Source organism: Periplaneta americana, chromosome 11, assembly GCF_040183065.1.
Source record: "Periplaneta americana isolate PAMFEO1 chromosome 11, P.americana_PAMFEO1_priV1, whole genome shotgun sequence".
NCBI lineage: Eukaryota > Metazoa > Arthropoda > Insecta > Blattodea > Blattidae > Periplaneta > Periplaneta americana.
The window spans coordinates 179,275,742-179,297,789 of NC_091127.1; the positions used below are offsets into that span (position 1 = coordinate 179,275,742).

The following is a 22,048-nucleotide window of genomic DNA, read 5'->3' on the forward strand; positions in this document are numbered from 1 at the left end:
GCGAAATAGGATCAGACTCTATCAGGGTCTGAGGCAGGATGGCACATTTGCCAGCGTTGGATTCACGAATTCTACCCAGGCACATCGCACATATTGGCACACAATGGTTCAAAGCATGCTTAAGTGTACGGACCTATCCGGGATCCAGCCCTCACTAAGCCAAGCCAAACCAAGGTCACAGACAATATCAATACGAGACTTTACATAGTTCAGATGTTTTCCGTCAAAACAACATTATTAATGCAATGTCATTGTGTACAAGATATGTTACAAAAAATTGCACTTCATTATAACAAACTTAATTAATTGTGAACCCGAGAAAGATCGTATTACGAAGTTCGACTCGTCAGTACCGATATTCTCTTACGAATGATAAAATACACACTAACAATGGCTTATATTTTAATGTTAATTCATTTCATTGTATAATTTGGTACTAATAATTTATTTCCATTCCACGAATTGTTGGCGAAAGTACCGTTATCTACTACGAGTGAATCATGGATTCTTCTTCTTCTTCTTCTTCTTCTTCTTTTTTAAAGAAATTGAATTACTTCTGTATTTTGAGAGCTGAGTTAATAGCTGTCAGATCGACTGACCTTGGAACACTCAGTCATTTTTCAAGGCGTAAACAAGGGATTTTTGTTTTCTTTCCACAATTTGGGGATGTTCAATGATGAGATGATAACAGAGAAGTTCTTTACCAATAGCTACAGCAGACGTAAAGTGGCACTTCTGCCTGGTGAAGATGAATTGAAAGAGTGGTACAGCTTGCCCAAGTCAAGTCTGCGAGTGGGGATATCGGGATGGAATGTAGAGGCAAAACACAGTTGCCACATAGGTCACTTGACGCTCAGATTTCAACGTGTGCACATCGTTTAAAATACACTACGGAGCGCACGCATTTGTTGTCCTTGTCATCAGATAAAGGCAACAGTTACGCTGTCTCCCAGCCTCCCCCCTCATGCAACATTCACCGCGCTTGCCAATCAGAACGCCAAACCTCACTGTCAAGCAGAAATAGAAGTACAGTCTATTTCAAAGCGTCTTAAATTGTTACCGCTCTATGAACTGAAGCGCAGTAGGAAAACTTTGCTGTCATATGAGACTGTACTGGTCTCCTCTAGTTACCGCCTCTTTCACTACAGAACTGCCTCCAACTTCCCCTATCGGCTCGCAGACTTAACTTGGTCGAGCTGTAACTCGTGAAACTTTCTCATGACAGCAACCTATGTATATCATTATAGGCATACGGCCGATCAGAGAAGTTATTTTGTGTCCCACTTTAGGGTGAAACCATTAATGCAAAATGTTTTATTTGAATGCATTATTATAAAATGTAAATAAAGTACTGTATTCACTGAAGTGAAACTTTTCACGTGAATAGGCCTACGTATATTCTTTCGGGCCGACGCACAGTGTGCAATTTTCCTAATCTAGCTGGACAAAATTCGCTTTTCGACTTATTAATTTCACTGTATATTTTTATGAATTTATGTTCCTAACTGTACAAGGCATCTTGTGAAGATAATGTGCGATCTTTCTCCCGGATATTTATTTGTTTTACAGTAGCGTAAACATCGCTATCTGCAGAGGGTTGAATCCATAATAATAATAATAATAATAATAATAATAATAATAATAATAATAATAATAATAATAATAATAATAATAATAATAATGGATCACGACAAATTTAAGTGGGATTGATATGGTTTGTCCAGCTACTTTTTAACCATAGAAACGCACTAACTTTGCGAAACTAGCGCTCTACAAAATATTAGTGCTACATATGACAAAATATATAATTAGATAATAATACTGAACTAGTATATAGAATATATTATATTATACAATGTAACAGTAAACATGCTACACATTAACTGTATATATTCTATATATAATATATGTATGCAATTAATTCATGTAACAAAATCAGTTCCATTACGGTGAACAAAACATATATTCTGAGATTATGAAATTAATATATTTTACCATAATAATTGTCAGTAAAAAATTTGTTTAAGCTAAGAAAATGTTCTTCCTACGTTACATGACGTTACAGGGACATAATTGTAATAACAAAAATCAATATACAAATTGAAAATATTTATATTTTACACAAGATATACAAATAATTCATTTATCAAAACCTAAACGCGTTGCAGTGAAAGAAAACATACATTCTGAGGTTATGAAATGCAAATCTTTCACGAACATCATATAAATTTTGTTTAAAGTGAGGGAATGTTTTTCTCCGTCACATGACATTACAGAGGCATATTTATAATACATTACATCATAGCAGAGATAACCATTTCACATAAATCACAGTATGTTTCCATTTCTTATGCTGAAATAGTCCTTCCGAAATTCGAATATAACCAACTGTAACGTAAATCTTGCTGGAGGTATACTTTTGAAAGAAAGAAAAGAAAGAAGAAATAAATATTGTATATTTTTACAAATTAAGTTAATTAATTTAGACTCTAGCGACATTGGAATGGGACAAATTTGTGTTCAGAAACGAGCCCACTTAGAAAATTATTTAAAAAATACAGATCACAATTATCACAATATAACATAGATCGATAAATTAAAATAATATTAACACGAAAGTCTGAATGAAAATTCAACTTAGTACTCAGTATTATAATCAGATCACAATGTAGTCGTAACTTGGTGTTTTACATAGGCCTAAACATCATTGACGATGGAGCGTCTGTATTGCACCACAGTCTAGTATATACAGTCACGAAGCTCAATACTTACTAAATATGCAAACATAGATAGTTGCTCACCACCAGGTTCGCTACTATCGCCTCATCACAGACTCTTTCCCTAGCAGACGATAAAATGTATTGTACTTTCGATATCGTATTCTTTTGAAAAAATTAACACCTTCCTTCCACTATTGAAATATGAAATACAGAAGGTTTATATATTATTTTCATAAAATATATATTATATTCTATAAACTCACCTTCCTGGATCCTTCGGAAGAAGGATAATTCTAACCTATTTTTCTTACAATTTATAGTAGTACTACAAACGTCTCCTTGTCCCATATTATTATTCAAATTATTGTATTTTAGCCATTTACAGTTATTACAACCGATAACGAACATTTCACAGTTTACATAGCTTTTCACAAAAATGCGAAATACGACACAGTTAATGCTTTTTCGATCTAGACCAGGCCGTAATGTTTGCTCGGGTTTTCTATTTCAGTGTATGGACCTCAGTGAAATATTATATTATAACTTTATTGCTTACCATTGCTAAGCTTTATTTAGTGAAATGTGTCCATAAGTTCCGTTTATTTCTTGTTGCATAATATGTTGCAGAAATAATTACAAAATTCTGTTATTTTAATGTGAAGAGAATTTTACATGTTAACATAATCTGTTCGCGTCAACACTTCAAGTTTAGAATGGAAGCTATTTTGAGGTTTAATAAAAAAGAATTTATATTGATTTCAATTTAGCACATCTACCTTCCTTAATTTTAGACAAAACATTTACCATGCCACTCCTATGAAATTAGTGTACCGTACGTACAATTGTGTTACTTCGTCTCTTAAGTAGTAGATAAATATATTAATTCAGTACTCAATTGTAGTATTAAAATACAGACAAATTGAATGTCCGGGGTATCATACATGACATTATGCTTAATTATAATGTATAATTGCGAATTTAGGAATATAAGTTAAATATGGTAATCATAACCTATAATTTTCATATGAATGACAAGGCATTGGAGATCACTAAATTTAGACAGAAAGGGGCAAATGGTACAGTAAACATAACCTATAATTTCAACATATCTAAATATCCGTGCGGTGCAATTGAAAATTATTGAATCGTGCATAAATTAATGTACAAGAATTTCGCAATATTTAATCGAAATAAAGGCAGGTATTACACATACGAACAACGTAATTTTCACACCATAAATAATATTACACCTTAACTTGCAAGTGAATTATGTCTGAAGTGTCTCATAACCATTGTTTTAAATTTTATTAATGGAATTACACTACAATTTAGAGAAACATATGTTACTGTTTATGCTTTCCAACTAATTTATATGGTTGAAACGCCGCCCTTCGTGATCGGGTTAAGCGAGTTACATGGTCTGCCTTACGGCTTGTATTAGATCACGATGGCTGTGGCACAGTCTATTGTTCCTAGTACTCACAGCGCTCCAAGCGGCTAGCAACTATCGCGAGAATTGCAAAAAATCATCCCAAGCTTCGTGACTGTATATAGTAGACTGTGGTTGTACTATGATTCACAGTCTATGCCAGGGGTGGGAAAATCGTATTATAAATAGAGCATTCTGCATAAGAGCAACTAAGGTATGGAAAGAGGCTGAGCCCTCTAAGACAGGCTGCTTCCCAGCCCTGGTCTATGCGAACCTATTTGCAATTCTATCCTGCTTATGAATCCACGTGACGTAATAGATGTACCCGAAGAAACTACTCGATCCGCTGTACGATTGGGAACACAAATGCGCTGCCTGGTCATCAGATACTGCCAAAAATGTCATAATTTCAGTTTCCCATCAGAAGCGGGTATGTTTGGTATTCTATTTTATGCAGAACGCTTTGTTTCAATGCGACATTTTTTTATCAACGAATACGTAACTATGTATGTACGGTAACTGGCTGAGTATCGGTATCACCCGTTCTCTAGAATGGCAGTGCAGATAATACAACTCGGAAACGTTGTTATCGGTCCGCTACTCTCTCTTTTTCTCCTACTTAAAATTCAAGTATGTGAAGGATTTCTCGTAGCGTGAATATGAAGTCGTCAAAATAATAATAATAATAATAATAATAATAATAATAATAATAATAATAATAATAATAATAATCCGTGGCGCTACAGCCCGTGAAGGGCCTAGACCGACCAGCCGGCTGCTGGCCTCACGCCCACATGCAGACGCAGAGGTGGACGCGTCAAAATTATATACGATTTTAATTGAGCATGGATTTTTAAGGATCGAACTCTGCTTTCCCGTTACACAGAAGTCTCACTACGCTCCATTATAGCCTACCTAACATTTTTACAATTCGTAAATTTGAAGCCAATGCACTTTATTAGTCTCTAAAATTGTGTCTTATACCTGAAAACATTATCTTTTCTTTAAAACCACTAAGAAGTTTATGTAGAGTAAGAATTTCTTTTCCTACTTCATAACAGGCCTACTCCAAGAAATATAGTGAAGAATGGATAGAACGGAGAAAAATTCTCTCCGACACCGGGACTCGAACCCTGGTTTTCAGCTCTACGTGCTGACGCTTTATCCACTAAGCCACACCGGATTCTAGTTCCGATGCCGGATTGAATCCTTCTCAGTTTAAGTTCTACTTCTATGTTCCCCTTTGGTGGCCTAGCCTCATGTACTGTGTCACAGAATATGTGACAGTGGCACAATGTCCAACACTATGTACAGAGGTGCACTCATTACGAGTGACTAAGTGGCCGGGGTCCGAAGGAACATGGCGCCGCGTCCTCTTTAATCACGAAGTGATTACTTACGCTTATCATATATCATAATATATCATAGGCTATATCATAATACAATATAATAATAATAATAATAATAATAATAATAATAATAATAATAATAATAACAATAACAATAATAATAAAATAATACAATAATACTCCAAGAAAGTTTTTTGCTTGGTTATTTAACAACGCTGTATCAACTACTAGGTTATTTAGTGTCGATCACGATGTTTTATTTAACGACGCTCGCAGCTGCAGAGGTTATATCAGCGTCGCCGGATGTGCCGGAATTTTGTCCCGCAGGAGTTCTTTTACATACCAGTAAATCTACTGACATGAGCCTGTCACATTTAAGCACACTTAAATGCCATCGACCTGGCCCGGGATCGAACCCGCAATCTTGGGCATAGAAGGCCAGCGCTATACCAACTCGCCAACCAGATCGACTTTAGTGTCGATGAGACTAGTGATAGCGAGATGGTATTTGGCGAGATTAGGCCGAAGATTCACCATAGATTACCTAACATTCGCCATACTGTTGGGGAAAACCTCGGAAAAAACTCAACCAGGTAATCAGCCCAAGCGGGAATGGAACCCACTCCCGAGCGTAACTCCGGATCGGTAGGCAAGCCCCTCAACGATTGAGCTACATCGGGGGTTCCCAAGAAAGTTTGAAGAACGACATTTTTGTCAAATTCGTAGACTTCCGAATTCTTCTTGCGACGTGGACGACGTTTAACTGGGGTTTCAATTTCAATTGTTCTTTTCGGCTTTCACACACTGCCTGCCAATATTACGCACAGTCTTTTCACTTCTACGTACCTACAGCTATAGCAGTTCTTTCCAAAGTTTTCTGTAACGAGATGATGGGACCTTTCTTGTTTTCTTCTTTACAAAATTTCATAACATTGTTTATAATTTTTCTACTCTGAGATCGGTTCATTTCGCGCGATAATTACATGCCGAAACAATATTACAGTTCCGTAATGAGCATTATTACTATTATTTCAGTAATGTTAGATACTTAGCTGCGGTTTATTTCCGGCGACCATCGCCGGACGCACATCGCCGGCGATTATAAACGCTGGCGATGATCGTCAGGAAGTGGTTTCTTTATCAGCGTACATCGCTGTCTATTCTCATTTGTTTTGTTTCATCCTTTCTATCTACTACAGATGGTCATGCAAAATAGCCAACATAGGTGAAGGACTTCACAGAAAAATGAATAGGAATAAATCCAAGATACTGAAGACGGCATTTTTTCTTCTAGAAGAGGAAGAAGACAATATCTGTATTAAGCATGCCTATTATAAAGGAAAGAAGCTGTGAACTCGTAAAAAACGGGACGGTCCCCTTTTTTGGTTTAGATATCCATCGTTCCCGTAATTTTTGTCGGGACTCGCAAAAATCCCACTTTTTAATCAAACTTTATTTCAAAATATAACAATCAATAATTTCTCTAGTTGATGTTTACTTCATGAATTAGTGTTGAAATTATTGTTTTGACTTGTATAAAAGTTTAGAAAGTTTAGTGAAAAGTGCTGTCAAGAGACGTAAATAAATTGTCATCAGCTGTTTGAAAGTCACGGTCGTCGGTCTCGTGTCCTTCATCAACACTCATATGCGAACATAACCAAAACGACATTAGGTTGTAGTAGGATCAATGAAACGTATCCTGGGCGTTGGATCGGTCGCGGAGGAGTCATTTCTTGGCCACCGAGCTCACCCGACATTACTACAATGGATTACTGTGCGTGGAGTTGGCTTAAGAGCGAAGTTTACAAGCGGAAATTGGAAATTTCTCGTTTGCATTTTACATGCTTGTGCTCAAGTAAAGAAATATTCGAATCAGCTCAGATCAGCAACACAGCAGCTGTCTACAAGAACTGCAAAGTGCATTGGAATTAACAGTGGACTTTTTGAACATGTTCTGTAAAGAAAAGTACACAATTAAACAAAACATAAGGTAACAATGTTTTAATTTACTATCACCTGCACTTTTCATATTCCTCATTGTTTCTATTAGTTTTCTCCGAAACCGTTAATAACAGGACATATGTTCATATAAACGTTTTTGTTCAGAATCACCAATATTATCACTCCCCAAACCATGCATGTTTCCGCCTGTCTCAGCTTGTATATAATAATAATTTATTATTATTTCTTTACTAGCCGTACCCATGCGCTCCGCTGCACCTGTTAGAAATAAATACAAAGTAATTACATAATTAAAATAGGACGCTTGATCCAGGGAACAACTTTTACAACAGCGCAAGATAATCTGCTTCGCTCATTACCCAATTTTTTTTCATTGCATTTATTGCATATATATTTTATGTACTTTAACACGATTCAATTGAGCATAGTTAAAATATGAATTATAAAATAATGGATTGCTAAGCTAACGTACTATTACTGCATACTAAATCAATACACACTCGTTGTTCGTTAATTCTCTGAGATTAAAATGAGTGTACATAAATATTATTTTAAGAAATACAGAAAACGAATGTACAAAATAGCCTATCAAATTTTATGTGCATAAGAAGCTTTAATCTTACTTGTCCTCGATTTACTCAGACGTTACTGTAATAACATTATAGCATTATGTCCATCTAGAGAAACTACACTTTCCAATGGTGAAATAATAATTAATTATACAACTCGATTAATTTAGCTCCTGATATTACTTCATACAAACACAGAAACATTCTCTGTAGGTTATGTTTAATAGCTTTCGATTGTTGATGTCCAAGACCCCTTATAGACGAAGTAATTTGTTATTAATTTATTGCACCGTCTTAGATGGCGTTATTTTAATTTTAAAACTCATTTATCTCATTAAATATCAGTCCTATAAAAATTTTGTAAAGAATAAAACTTATCGGACATCATTTTTAAAGAAACTTTTGTTATGTAACATTTTTCACAAAAATCAATAATAAGCGAGGTATTTCGATTTATTTAATTCAGGCCCCCTCATAATCTCCCTTTCAAATAAAGTATTTTGAATGCCATACAGCCTAAAATCTAAGTTACGACGATCTTAATTTATATTCCAATTTTCATATAAATCGGTTCAGCCATTATCACGTGAAAAGGTAACAAACATCCAGACAGACAGGCAGACAGACATACAAACAAAAATTTCAAAAAAGCGATTTTCGGTTTCAGGATGGTTAATTATACATGTTAACACCAATTATTTTTGTAAAATCGAAAATTACCAGAAAAATTTTGGCTACAGATTTATTATTAGTATAGATAATTGCGTTACCACGTTAAGGTACAAATGTATTTACGTAGTCTACTTGACTTCTAGTCGAATCGTATGTACCGTAAGCAGAAGAAAAATTGAGTACCGACACCAGTTTCGCATTGAAATAATTATGGGAATTTACTTTATAAAAGTGGTGGTGAGTGGAGAGGTGTGGCCAGACGGGATCATTCCGTTGAAGTGGAAGACTGCAGGGAGCGGCAGGACATAATTTAGTAATTTCCTTGCGTTTCCTTACTGATCACAGAGAAAAGTCGAGTTTTCGTAAGGTCGAATCAGTGACATTAGGTTAGGTTAGTTTAAGTTCTTGATATTCCTTGCGTATACTCACATTTATTATCTAAGAATGTCACTACACCACCCAAACTCCTCTCTTCCTCTCTATCCCGTAGTGTCTTTGGTGGACAGTCCTCGCTATTCGCCTTCCTTTGGTAACGCTATTGTAAATATTTACCTATTTATTAATTTTATGTCAGCATTAAGCAATTAACAAGTTGCTTATCTCGGTACGAATGCTAGAGTAGGTTGATGCGTCTATTGTTACGGAGAGCATCAAATTTTTCCACGACGGTGTCCATGTTGAGATCCTTGGTTAATTTCCTTTCAATGCAAAGAATTGCTAGGCTAGGTACCTACAGTAAGCGCTCGTTTGTCATACGGTTATGGAGGTATGTTTTTATTCTCCGCATACACGAAAATTAACGTTCACACGAAGCAAGTTTTGTATCGCCACAGTCAGTTTCATTATCGTTATTGCTACACTTTGTTTGTTTGTTTGTTTTGTTTTTTTTTTTTTTTTGGCAGAAGTGAAATGAAAGAAATCGCTGATAGACCGTTTACTAGGGCCTGCCATGACAAATAAACCTAAAAGTGCAGGCACTTAATACAATCTCTCTATTATATAGGTATATAATTTGAACTGGTAATGGAAATTACGGAAAAGCGGCTGAACGGATTTTAATGAATGACCCCTCATTTTGACGCGTGGCATCAAAGGATATGCAGGAAAATAGTAGTTTTCAGTGAAATATCAATTTTCCTATTTTCTAAAATCCATTTGTCGTCAGTATTGAGAACTGATGGCTTTACAGAATAAGACAAAACACACACACTACAATAAGTCACACGAAGGCCATGACCTGCAGGATTGCTGACATATTTAGAGCTCAGATTCTTTGACATCATAATGCCAATATGTCGATCTTCATTTTGTGTATTTTTTTAGAACGTCTCTATATTGGTTATTAAAAACTTCAAGACTAACTAAAGATAATTTACATGTCTGATTCTCTAGTGTGTAATTTTCTAAAAATAATATACAGATCTGATTCTCTGGTGTGTAAATTTCTGAGTACAAATGTTTTGTACAGAGAGAGGCAGCGAAAAGTTACTATGCAGGGGACGTCAGGGAACAGATTGTCAGTAATCCATTGCTCGACTCATCGGTAAGCTGCAGCAGCGTGGGCGGGCGTTCAGTTTCATTAGATCATTATGGTAGGCCTAAATTATTAGTTAAGAGTTACCTAAAGAATGAATGGAGTTGAAAACTGATGTAGATCTTACCTTTCATCAAAGCAGGTGTTGAAAATGATGTCCAGCATTCTCAATAAAAACGTTGCAACGTGTTAAAAAAATTCCGAAACACCTGTTGTATCTCCTCCTCTGAAACTTAAGATATCACTCGTCTGATTTCATTCTTCAGGGCTTCAAGAGTATATGGTTTGTTCTTGTACCCTTTCTGCTTGAATGTCTGCAAGCTTCTCCTCTGTTAATAGCTCTTCTGTGGTTCCCTCTTTTTGTTTAAAACAGGCCCTGTTTCTCGCTATTTTCTTAATAACTTTGTTATGTATTGTCTCGAAGGCATTGCAGCGTCACGGAACTAACGTAGAAACTTGCGATACTGTCATACGATTTCTTCTTTAGGGGAAATGTCTCAACTAGAAATATCCGTTGTGTAATACTAGACCTATACGTCACCATGTTGATACCCCAGCCACGATTAATAGCGAACACAAATAGCACAAATAATGTTCAATAACAAGTGTAGTAATAACGTGAGCTCAACAAACACTGCACTCGTCAACTAAACATTTCGTACGCTTCCCGCTGCCCGCGCACTCCATCCCCACCACTCGGGAATTTTTGGCCTACCGTAATGAAACTGAACGCTCGCCCGCACTGCTACAGCTTACCGGTGAGTCGAGCAATGGATTGCGGCCAATCTGTTCCCCAATGTCCCCTGCATAATGTGGTAACTTTTTGCTGCTTCTCTCTGTATATTAAAAACTACAAAACTTAAGAAGGTTTGATAACATTATTATCATTAAAAATGAAATATTATTATAGTTACTGGGCGATGTATTTGTCACTAATTATACACATTAATGCTATATTATATGAAATTGAAACGTTTTGCCGTTATGTAAGTCGATGTAGAGAATATCTTAAATTAGATTTTCATTACTATAATTTACTGAGTGACGGCTGTATAGAATATATTGAAATCGGGAATCCAGTCGTTCACTATTCGACAGCAGGGGGACTCTAAACGGCAGCAGCGGTAATAGTAGAACCACAGTCTAGTTTAGGGCTGGGCAGCAAGAGCGAATTCTACTCTCTCACGGGGAGCCATATGATTTCTCTTCATCCCCTTTCTTTCCCGCCGAACACGGCGCAGCGTTGATACAGCGACGGATGAATATTAAGTGTCCCCGTTTAGAGACTAGTTCCGCTCCCGATGCCCAGCTCTGGTCTAGTTTATACAGTCACTAAGCTCAATACGTAGAGAATATGCATCCATAGATAGTTGCTAACCACTAGTATCGCTACTATCGCCTCATCACAGACAATGCGAAATAGTACCGGCACAGTCTATTGTTCCTAGTACCCTCAACAACTCAAGCTTCATGACTGCATATAGGCCTACTAGACTTGGTAGAACTTTCATTGAATCCTTGAACTACTAGTCGAAGTGCCTCGGGCATTTCTATATTTGAAGACTCCAGCAATATTATGGTTTTGGACACATATGTGAAAAATAATCGTTATCCATGAATATGTGGGAATTTCGTAATTATTCTGGTACCAGGGATTTTGCCATTTTGATTGCGGAACTATCTTCGCTGTGTAAGATGTTAATCATTTAAACCATTTTGTTATAGTGCTTGGCACAGTAGACCCAACTCGCAGCATCTAATCAACTCCCCAGCGGGTATGGAGGTACGGGAACATCAGGTGCATGTACCATCATATCGCACTAATCTCGGTAAAACTCTGACTACGCGAAACTGTCCGATGTCTTTAGTATTTGAATTTTCACTGTCTCTTGCACTGTTAAAATGTCTCTAAATAAAATATTTCCATTCTGATTTTATATCTATATGACACAATTTGCAATGCATAGTATTTTCTCCCTTTAAAGAAAAGTATTTCTTACAGATTCTTTTAATACAGGCCTATGTGCTGGCCTTTGAATTGTTGACAGTGCTTACCTCCTGAATATCTGCGAACTATGACGATCTCTAATAACGTATAACGTATTTCAATGACAGAGAGCGGTAAAGAATGTATCCGTTTATCTGTTTGAGTAGATTGTTCAATGTTACTTCCCACTACGTCTACGCTACAACTTCTGTTCTCCACTCTGTACCTCCCCTACTCCAAGGGCGTGTCGTTAGGCTATGTCCGTGTCGCTGTTAATATCAATCTCGGTGAAATGCAATCGCTGCCGAAGCGTAGTAATCAATCACAACTTCAATTTATTTCTTCGCAAATATTTTTCACTAAGATTTTGTAGTTAGGTACATTACATTGCTAACGACTTAAAAACTTTGTACGCCTATTTATAATAGTACACAAAAATTAATTTTATTTTCTGTTAATCCATTTACATATTTCCCATAATTTACGAATTAAGCAGGAAATTTATTAATCAGTATGTAATTAGGCCAAGCCTAATATGTAATCTTTACATTTCAATTATTGAAATATACTTTAACTTTTACCTTTGATTGAGGTTCTGGCTGATATTACTTCTATTGTCAGGCAGTACATCTCACTTGATATGTCAGAGGAAGAACAATTGTTTGTATACATCTGAAGTCTGATTAGTGTAATATGTAGCTAATCGGCGATGTATGCAATGGAAGGAAAAAGAAACTGGCCACCCTACCCCAGCCTAGTTGCCTCATAAGTGATGTCTTGTTGATATCACTTGTGAGGTTCATACCTGTCTTCGGGCAGTTGACTAAACAACAAACAACAGTTCAACTTTAATTGCAGTAGTGGCAATTTTTATGCAAGTTAGCAGATCAAATATATGCATTTTCATAAACAAAAGAATTTCCAGTACGCAGCAATTCACCGTAAAATTCGTGAGTCAGGTGTTACAAGATATTTTATACTCAAAGTAGCGTGGCATGTAAGTTATGTATTTCCTACGTAGGACTGCGTTATTTTTAAGTAGTTTCTTAAGCCCGAAACTTGTAGTTTTAACATTTTTCGCTTGGAGGCATAATTCTAGGCCCATATAGTCCTACAGGATGTATCACAACTCGACGGCAAAACTTCAGAAATGAATTCCTAATATAGAGAAGAAAAAAAGTGTGTTACAATATGGGTCCGGAAATATATAATTACAGAGTTATCAGACTCTGTTCACGTGTACGATGAAATGATTAAAGTGACCTCCTCCTGCCTGAATACAGGTCTCCGGTCGTCTTCGCGATGAGTGCTGATCAAAAATACCTGATGCGTACTGTCCGACAGACTGCCACAATGCATGCATGGATAGTTAGTTCATCACGCATAGCAGTCGAATACACCAAACACTTAAAGTCTCCCCAAAGGTTCAATGGGTTTAAATCAGGAGAGTCTCTACCAATCCAGCGCCTAGGATAATGCAGTTGTTGTTTTCTAATGCCAGGCATTTGACAATAAAGTCATTTGACCTCTTGCACTCCAATATTTTTCAAAGACATTATCATGGCCAGCCACTGAAGCACAGATTTTGAGATGTTCTGAATCCATTTCCTGATTTGAGTTGCACAATGGACAGTTAGGAGACTGATATATTCCAATTCTATGCAGATGCTTGGCCAAACAGTCATGGCCTGTTGCCAATCTAAATGCAGCTACAGACGATTTTCGTGGTAAATCGGGAATCAACTGTGGATTATGATGCAGAGAGTTCCATTTTTTTCCCTTGGGATTGTGTTATCAAATTTTGTTTCTTGAAGTCTAAGTATGTAGATTTAATAAATCTTTTCACAGAGTAATACGTAGATTTAGTAACAGGTCTGTAAGTAGCACTGCTGCACTTCTTTGCTAAAGCATCCGCATTCTCGTTTCCCAGGATTCCACAATGGGATGGTATCCATTGGAATACAATTCTTTTATTGAGTGTTATTAGTTGAGAGAGCATTTGAGTTATTTCTGCTATTTGAGATGAAGGTGTGTGTCTAGAGACTATTGATAGAATAGCTGCTTTGGAGTATGACAATATAACTGCATTCTTAAATTTATTGATGTGGCATAGAAGATTCCTGAGACTTTCACTTATTGCAGTGATTTCTCCATCAAAACTTGTTGTTCCATATCCAAGAGATCTATAAAGTGAGAAGAGACAGCACGTAACACCTGCACCGGCACCTTGTTCCCTGGAGATCAAGGATCCATCGGTGTATAAATGAAGCTAGTTTTGTGGAGGGTACATAATATTAATTGTCTCTAAAGACAATTGTTTCATTATTTCAGTGTTTACTTCTGATTTCAGTATTTCTTGTGTTAAATTTAGATTATACTCTATATTTAATAGTGTTAAAGGGTTTGGTTTAATGTGTAAGTTTTCTTTTAAATTCGGGACGTTGATTTTCTGTTTTAATTCTTGAACCATGGATATGAAACTTTTTTGAGTTTTTAATCTACGGAGAGGACTGTATGAATGCCAATTGTTTCCTGGTAATCTGATAAGATTTTCGTATTGAATCAGTGCTTTTTCTTCTATTATCATTTTGATGCTGTTAATATTAGTGAGGAATCTCATAGAATCTATTGGAGTTGTTTTGATTCCACCAGTGATGAGCCTGAGAGCTTGGTTTTGAACACGTTCTATTTCGTTTATGAAAGGTGAAGTAATTAAAATTTCTCCGCAGTACGTCAGCACTGGCTGTATAAACATTTTGTATGTAGTATTCAAAGTATTTCTAGAGCAACCCCATTTCTTTCCTGCTAGTCTTTTCAGAAGGGAGAATCTTTTACGAGCTTTTTCAGAAATATATTTCAAATGGTTGTTCCATGTTAACTTACTGTCGAAAATAACTCCAAGATATTTGGATTCATAAGTCCTAGGGAGGTGTTGGCCATTGTATTGGATATTGAATTCTCTTTCTTTTTTACCAAGTGAAAATATTTGGTAGTTACTTTTGCCTAAATTGAGTGTCATCAAATTTGATGTATTCCATTCATGTAGTTGATTTAGAGCTTTAAGAGCAGAATTTTGAATTTTGTCTCTATGTCTGTGAGATCCGAAAGTCCACAAAACTATATCATCTGCAAATAGTGCTGTTTTCATGTTTGATTCCTCTAATAGAGAGGGTGTCATTTATATAAATATTGAATAAAATTGTGCTGAGAACAACGCCCTGAGGTAGACCTCGATATGTTTGTCTGTAACTAGAAAGTGAGCTATTGAATTTAGTAGCAATGAATCTTTGACTAAGGAATTCTGATATCCATCTGAACATATTGCTGGAGATACCTAATTTCTGGAGTTTTAATAATAATTTATTTCTTCAAACAGAGTCATATGCTAATTGAAAGTCAATAAATATTGCCAAGGTATCTTCTTTTTTGTTAAAACTGTCTTTTATTTCTTGACCGAGGCGTATGACTTGTTCATTAGTAGAGTGTAGTTGTCGAAAGCCAGCTTGTCTTGGTGATAAAAGATTTTGAGATTCTAAATACCAAGTTAATCTGTTGGAGATCATTGACTCCATAGTTTTTGCTATCATGCTTAATAGTGCTATTGGTCGATAACTATTAACATCATGAGCAGGTTTCCTTTTTTTGTGAATTGGTACAATGATTGCTTTCTTCCAAGCTGCAGGAATTGAGGTGTTCCATGATAAATTGAAAATGGATAAAAGTACAGACTTGGCTTTTTCCCCCAAATGTCTCAAAAATTCTGAATGAATGTTGTCGGGACCAGGAGATTTCTTGGTTTTTAAATTTTGTATAGCTACGCTTAATTCTTTGGAAGTAAAATTTTGATGGAATATTTCAGGTTTTGTGATATTGTTTCTATTGTATTTATGTAATTCTCTTTTGATAAAATTGTCAGTTTTTTTGATATTGGGATGTAATCTGTGAGAGTTTGAGTAGTAATGATCCAAACATTTCCTTTGAAATACAGGTTATTCTATGTCAGTTATCATTCTGTGCTGTGGAATAAAAAAAAACACGAAAAAAAAATACAAGAGCCGATTTTAATTAAATCGTCATTTTGCAATATACTCGCAAGGACGGGACATTCGAAACCTCAAATCCAGCCAACCTTGAAAAATTATTCGAGATTCGAAAACTCAAATCTTCGCGCTTTTACCATTCGAATCTTTCGAATCCTAACCTAAAAAGCTGTTAAAACTTTGAAAAATTAGTTTTAACTTCATTGACGTCCAATAGAAATGTTCACAAAAAGAAATCACAGATTTTTGTAATTTCAGTGATATCCGGATCATCAATATCACCTTGTAGTGGCCATGAACGCCACACTGTTTTCAGTATGCCATCCAACGGAGTCAAGGTGCGTACACACTTAGCGAACGAACAACGAATGATCGACAAACGAATGCATTCGCTCATTGAAATCGGTATGTGTGTACGTCGCAGCAAAGGCAAACCGATCGTTTGGTTTGCCTTCGGAAGTGATCCGTCGCTTGTCGGTACATCAAAGGAAGTTGGTATTCGTTATGGACGGGATTTGTCACTAGTTTGTAGTTCGTAGCAGAACGCAGCGCTTAGTTCAATTTCACCAACAGGATGTCGAAACTGGAGTGGACGGAAGACGCTGTTATAAATCTTATTAATGCATATAGGGAGCAGGATACTTTATGGAATCCCAAGCATCCTACTTACGACAATAAAGTAAGAAAACATTATGTTTGGGAAGCTATTGGAAAGACGTTCAGCTGCAAGGTAGGCGAGTCAAACACTTGCAAAATTTGAAAATTATTTTTGTTTATTTATTTTCAGTGGATACATATTTGTTGTATTGTAGGGAGCAGAAGTCATAAAGAAAATTGAGTCCCTAATCCCTACTGACATCATTCCGGAGGGAAAGACAGAAGTCCATAAAAAGATCTGGAATGGGGAGTGATGAAGTGTACGAATCAACTGGGTTCGCGTATAAACATATGTCATTCCTTTTGGACAAATTCACTCCCAGAAAAAACAAAGTTCCAACCTTGTGCACACAAAATAAATTATTGGCACTGAAAAGTGCCTTTTCGTGAGCATGATACGCATTCGACAAACACAGACAAATCTTTCTTTTTAGTATTTTAAGATAATTATTGTCAATGAGGTATCCATGTACTGAAACTTTCCCCTGTCTTGCAGTCGTACCTTAATAAAATCTTCCAGTTCCTCAATTTTAACTGTACATACTTCTGGAATAATTCTGGCAATCAGCTGTTTCTACACTTTGAATAAATACATTAAACTTGTATACGAATTTCCTGTGCGAGATATCGAAGTGTTAATGCTAGCCTTTCCTGAATAGGTATTGCTTCTCGCCAGCCTGTGTCTTTCTTAAACATTTTTGGCCCTATTTTGTACAGTAATATTTGGAAGTCTGTTTCTGAAATAATGCGACAGAAGTTGTGAAACTGTCCCGATTCCATTCGACGTAAATGATGAAGCAAGTCAGTGCCTCTATATTGATTGCGACTTTCGTAGAGTGGCGTCTGCCACCATCGCTTTTGGTTTTTAACGTTCTTTTTGTTAAACTGACTATAATAACAACGGCTGCACTTGCTATAATTATATTTTCGTCTGCCTTTATTGCGGATAATCAGCGAACGTGAATGTTTTCTGACCATTTGCTGATGATTTGTACGTTGCTCCAAACAGCGAACGAACAACGAAGTTTCGCTTCATCAGTCGTTCGTTGTTCGTTTGCTAAGTGTGTAAGCACCTAAGGAACTTATAGGCCTATAGACTCGAGCGATTCGAATTGGGATTCGAGAAATATAGGATTCGTGCCACCAACATTTGTATAAAAAAATACGCATTTTATAGTAAAATTAATTATACCTCATGACTACAATTATGAACGAATTTACTATGAACAAAATAATGTCTTGCAAGAAGTAGCATTTAGCAAAAATCGCTGTACACAATAGACAGATTGACAGATGGAAGTCATGTTAAAAGCACCTTCTTAGTGTGATCAAAGCAAACAATTTGTATGTCCGTAAAAAGATGGAGTTATTTTGCATCATTACATTTTCTATACTTGGTTTAATAAGGAAGTAAAATTATTAATGCTTTTGTGTTTCATATGGCAGTTATAAGTAAACGTGAATTATGAAATTTATGTTCTTATTGGTCAGGTTATCCTTTTGTTCCATTTGCAAAAGTAAAGAAAAGTGCAGTTTTCAACAAAGTATATGTAAGACTATTTGTAATTTTAATGAACGTAAGATAAATATCTCACTGTTCCAGTCGACACTGGGTCTGATCATGTTCGCGTATGGATATGATGGTTATACTTCCTGTTCAAGACCCTACCGAACGTCGAAAGCCTATCCAGAACCTCCGTGTGATTTCCAGCTGCAGTCTTGGTGCACCATTCCTGGAAGTGCTTATCCCTGGTGAGTGATCTCGTAAGTAAATGTTTTACCCATTCTTTTATACAAGCGTGATTTAAAAAGTAAGGTAACAAGAGCTCTCACGGGTAACATATTCTCCTCTTGTTCGAATTTTCCGTAGCAGCAGACCACAGCTTTATCACGCAGATATTAGATGGCCCATATGTTGCGTCATATCCTCGCAATATCAGTTGCATGACGGCTGCGCGCACGGAAACATGGTCAAACGTGGAAGTGGGTAGTGTGATCCGGTTTTTGCGTCTCAGGGGCATCTCACCAGTATAAATTCATCTTCAACTTGTGAGGTCGATGGCATTTAAGTGTGCTTAAATGCGATAGGCTCATGTCAGTAGATTTACTGGCATGTAAAAGAACTCCTGCGGGACAACATTCCGGCACATCCGGTGACGCTGATATAACCTCTGCAGTTGCGAGCGTCGTTAAATAAAATATAACATTTAACATTCTTCAACTTGTTGAAGTGTACGATGCGAATATCATGTCATGGAAGCAATGTGAGTATGCTGCACCGAGTTCGATAGCGGCAAGATAGATGTGCAAGATGACCAACGATGCTACCGGCCAAGCACGTCCTCCGCAGATGACAATGTGTGCCGTACTGAAGCTCTGAGTCAGGATGATCGTCGCATTTGACTTAGCGACATTGCTGAGGAACTCAACATCTCAGTGGGCAGTGTACACTCTATCGTTCATGAGCAGCTGGGATATCAAAAGATGTGTTCACGGTAGTTGCCAATGCAACTCATAGAAGATCACAAACCCACTCCGATGTGATTATCCTAATGCACGTGATGCGGTTTCCTGCACCGTATCGTTACAGGGGATGAAACGTGGTTGCATCATGTGACACCGGAGACGAAGCAAGCGTCCATGTCATAGAAACGCTCATCGTCCCCACCACGCAAGAAATTCCGAACAGCTCCATCCGCGAAGAAAGTTATGGCGACAGTTTCTTGAAACCAAAGGGCGTGCGTGCTTATGGTCTATTTCCTTACTATACTTGTTTTTTTGAAAGATGGGACATGACAGGAGCGTTGCGATCGGAAAAACAACTGAATGTCACATAGCGTGGTAGGTCTGTTGCTAAGGTAACAACGGTCGAGTTGCCAAACTTACCGTTCCCAAGAGGTGAGCGCTTAATTAGCTTAATAGCTCTCTTGGCGACATTTATTGTGCACACAATGTTAGCATTTGTATGTTTCGTGTTTGATTCTCTGTCGAATTTTGTATTGTTTTCTTACCTTCGCGTCAATTGTCAATGTATGTTTTAACGTCAGCCGTCTTAACGTCAATTGCTAGTTTCCATCAGCTGGCAGCATGGTAGTCCATATTGGCAACATAGCACTGTAGTTCCAAGCTCGGCCGCTTAACTGTCATGTCCCATATTTCAAAAAACAAGTATAGAGGAGCGACAAATGAATTTTGCTAGCTATTGTCACACACTGGAACGTTTGTGGGAGGCAATTCACAGAAAACGACCTGGACTTCTCTCAACAGGCGTCGTGTTGCTGCACGACACTGCCAAACCACACGCAGCCAACAGCACGCCTGAATTGTTACGGCGCTTCCGGTTGGAGGTACTGGATTATCCTCTCTACAGCCCCGACCTGGTACAAAGCGATTCCCATCTCTTCGGACCGGACCTGACGCAGATTTTTTGTATACCGGTATCGATGCCTTGGTCTACCGTTGGAACAAGTGTTTGTACTAGTATGGTGATTATGTTGAAAAGTAATACGTACCAGTATATCAGTAGGCCTATATCTGCCTGTGAAGTAAAGTTTGTCCATGAGAACTCTTGTTACCTTACTTTTTGAACCACCCTCGTAGTTTTTGTAGCTAAAACTATATTAAGACAAATTATAAACTGCTTCAATAAAAATATGATTAAAAGTGTTGAAATTTTAACAACGAATACCGATGACCCTCAAAACTTATTGCCAGATACCGAACCTCGATTTACCTTAGAGCAACTGAGATCCACTAGTCAGTGGTAAGTATGTGAAACCAACGTTACTGACAATATCATTATAATTAGGCTATATTGAATAAAATAATAACAATAATTTTATTTATTTATTTATTATAATATTAATGTGCTGTCAACAGCCATAGGCCAATAATAGCCCAGCATAAGTGATACAATACTAATACAGAATATACAGAATTAAAATTTGAGTACAATTAAAAATTTACAATACTGATAATACAAAATTTAAAACAAGTAAATTAAAATTGTAATGTTAATTAATGGATGCATAAAAAATAAAAATAAAACCATCATAAACGAAGAATTTTTATCTACTCTGTGATATATTAAGTTATACTATAAGAATAATAGTGCTGATATAATGAAAATTAAGTATAATTTTTAAAAGAACAAATAAGTGATAAGTCATTGCCAAGAGCAAACTAAGTCTATACATTGAAAGGATCGAATTCGCAGCCATGCATGTTGATATTTTTTAATGCATCTGGAGACTGGTAAAAGAAATTTTGAATTTCTATTATAGAAAAGTATCGTCGGAATACGTAAGCTAATATTGTTTAAGAAGGAGTCATAGGATATATCACCTTTGAGGATCTTACAAAAGAACAAAATAATAATCGAGCTTATGGCGTCTAGCATATAGATTTCGACAATAAATTAAACTATTCGCATTTTCTCTCATAACTATACCAGGAATTAATGTGCAGAAATCTGAATGAACATAACCGAGAGCCGATGCCGCCACTATAGACATCCAACAAGGAAAACTCAGTGCGCAGAAACCAGCGGGCGTGACTGTCTCGCGCAGATGACGTATGCTCCCGTTCCCAGCATACTAACTCGCCTAATGCAGGGGGGTAAGAGGGGTATAGCATGCGCGCCGCGAAAAGTCCGAGCTGAGTTTTGCTTGTAGGATACCTATAATAACAGCGCGGATTATAACCGTTTTGTTACTGAATACATAAACTGGTATTAAAAACTAATAATAATGATGAGAACTAACCTGCGTTAAATATCGTTGCAATTCGGACCCATGTTGATTAGAACTTTTTCACTCAAAATAATCCCAGAACGCTTAGGTAAGCTATGGACATCCCGCTGTATAGGAACACAAATAAGCGAAGAACACCTGGAACGCCACTATAATGAGATTCTTCCTCAGTTTTAAAGATAAACTAATAGCAGAAAAGTGAAATAGGTGAGTGTGCTCTTTAATTCTTCACGTATTTTTTTAATTTGAATTTAAAAATCTTACTTCAGCATGGTACTATCAGAAGTACCATGTAGTCTACTCTATTGTAAGTTAAGTTGTTTTAATATTATTTACCTCATGCTTTGAGCCAACTTGATTTTACTTAGGTATTTTTTT

General features: G+C 36.7%; 1 protein-coding gene across 2 annotated transcripts in view; it reads left to right on the forward strand.

Annotated features, from left to right (window-relative positions):
• The window catches only part of spz4 (Spaetzle domain-containing protein 4), a 59,065-nt gene that overhangs the window by 14,876 nt on the left and 22,141 nt on the right, over window positions 1–22,048 (forward strand). The window contains exon 2 of one of the 2 annotated variants that reach the window (XM_069840575.1): window positions 18,523–18,671. In XM_069840575.1, coding sequence (XP_069696676.1) covers window positions 18,523–18,671 — 149 coding nt within the window. Of the gene's footprint in view, window positions 1–18,522; window positions 18,684–22,048 lie in introns of those variants that run through there. The other variant, XM_069840576.1, reaches the window with a different exon arrangement.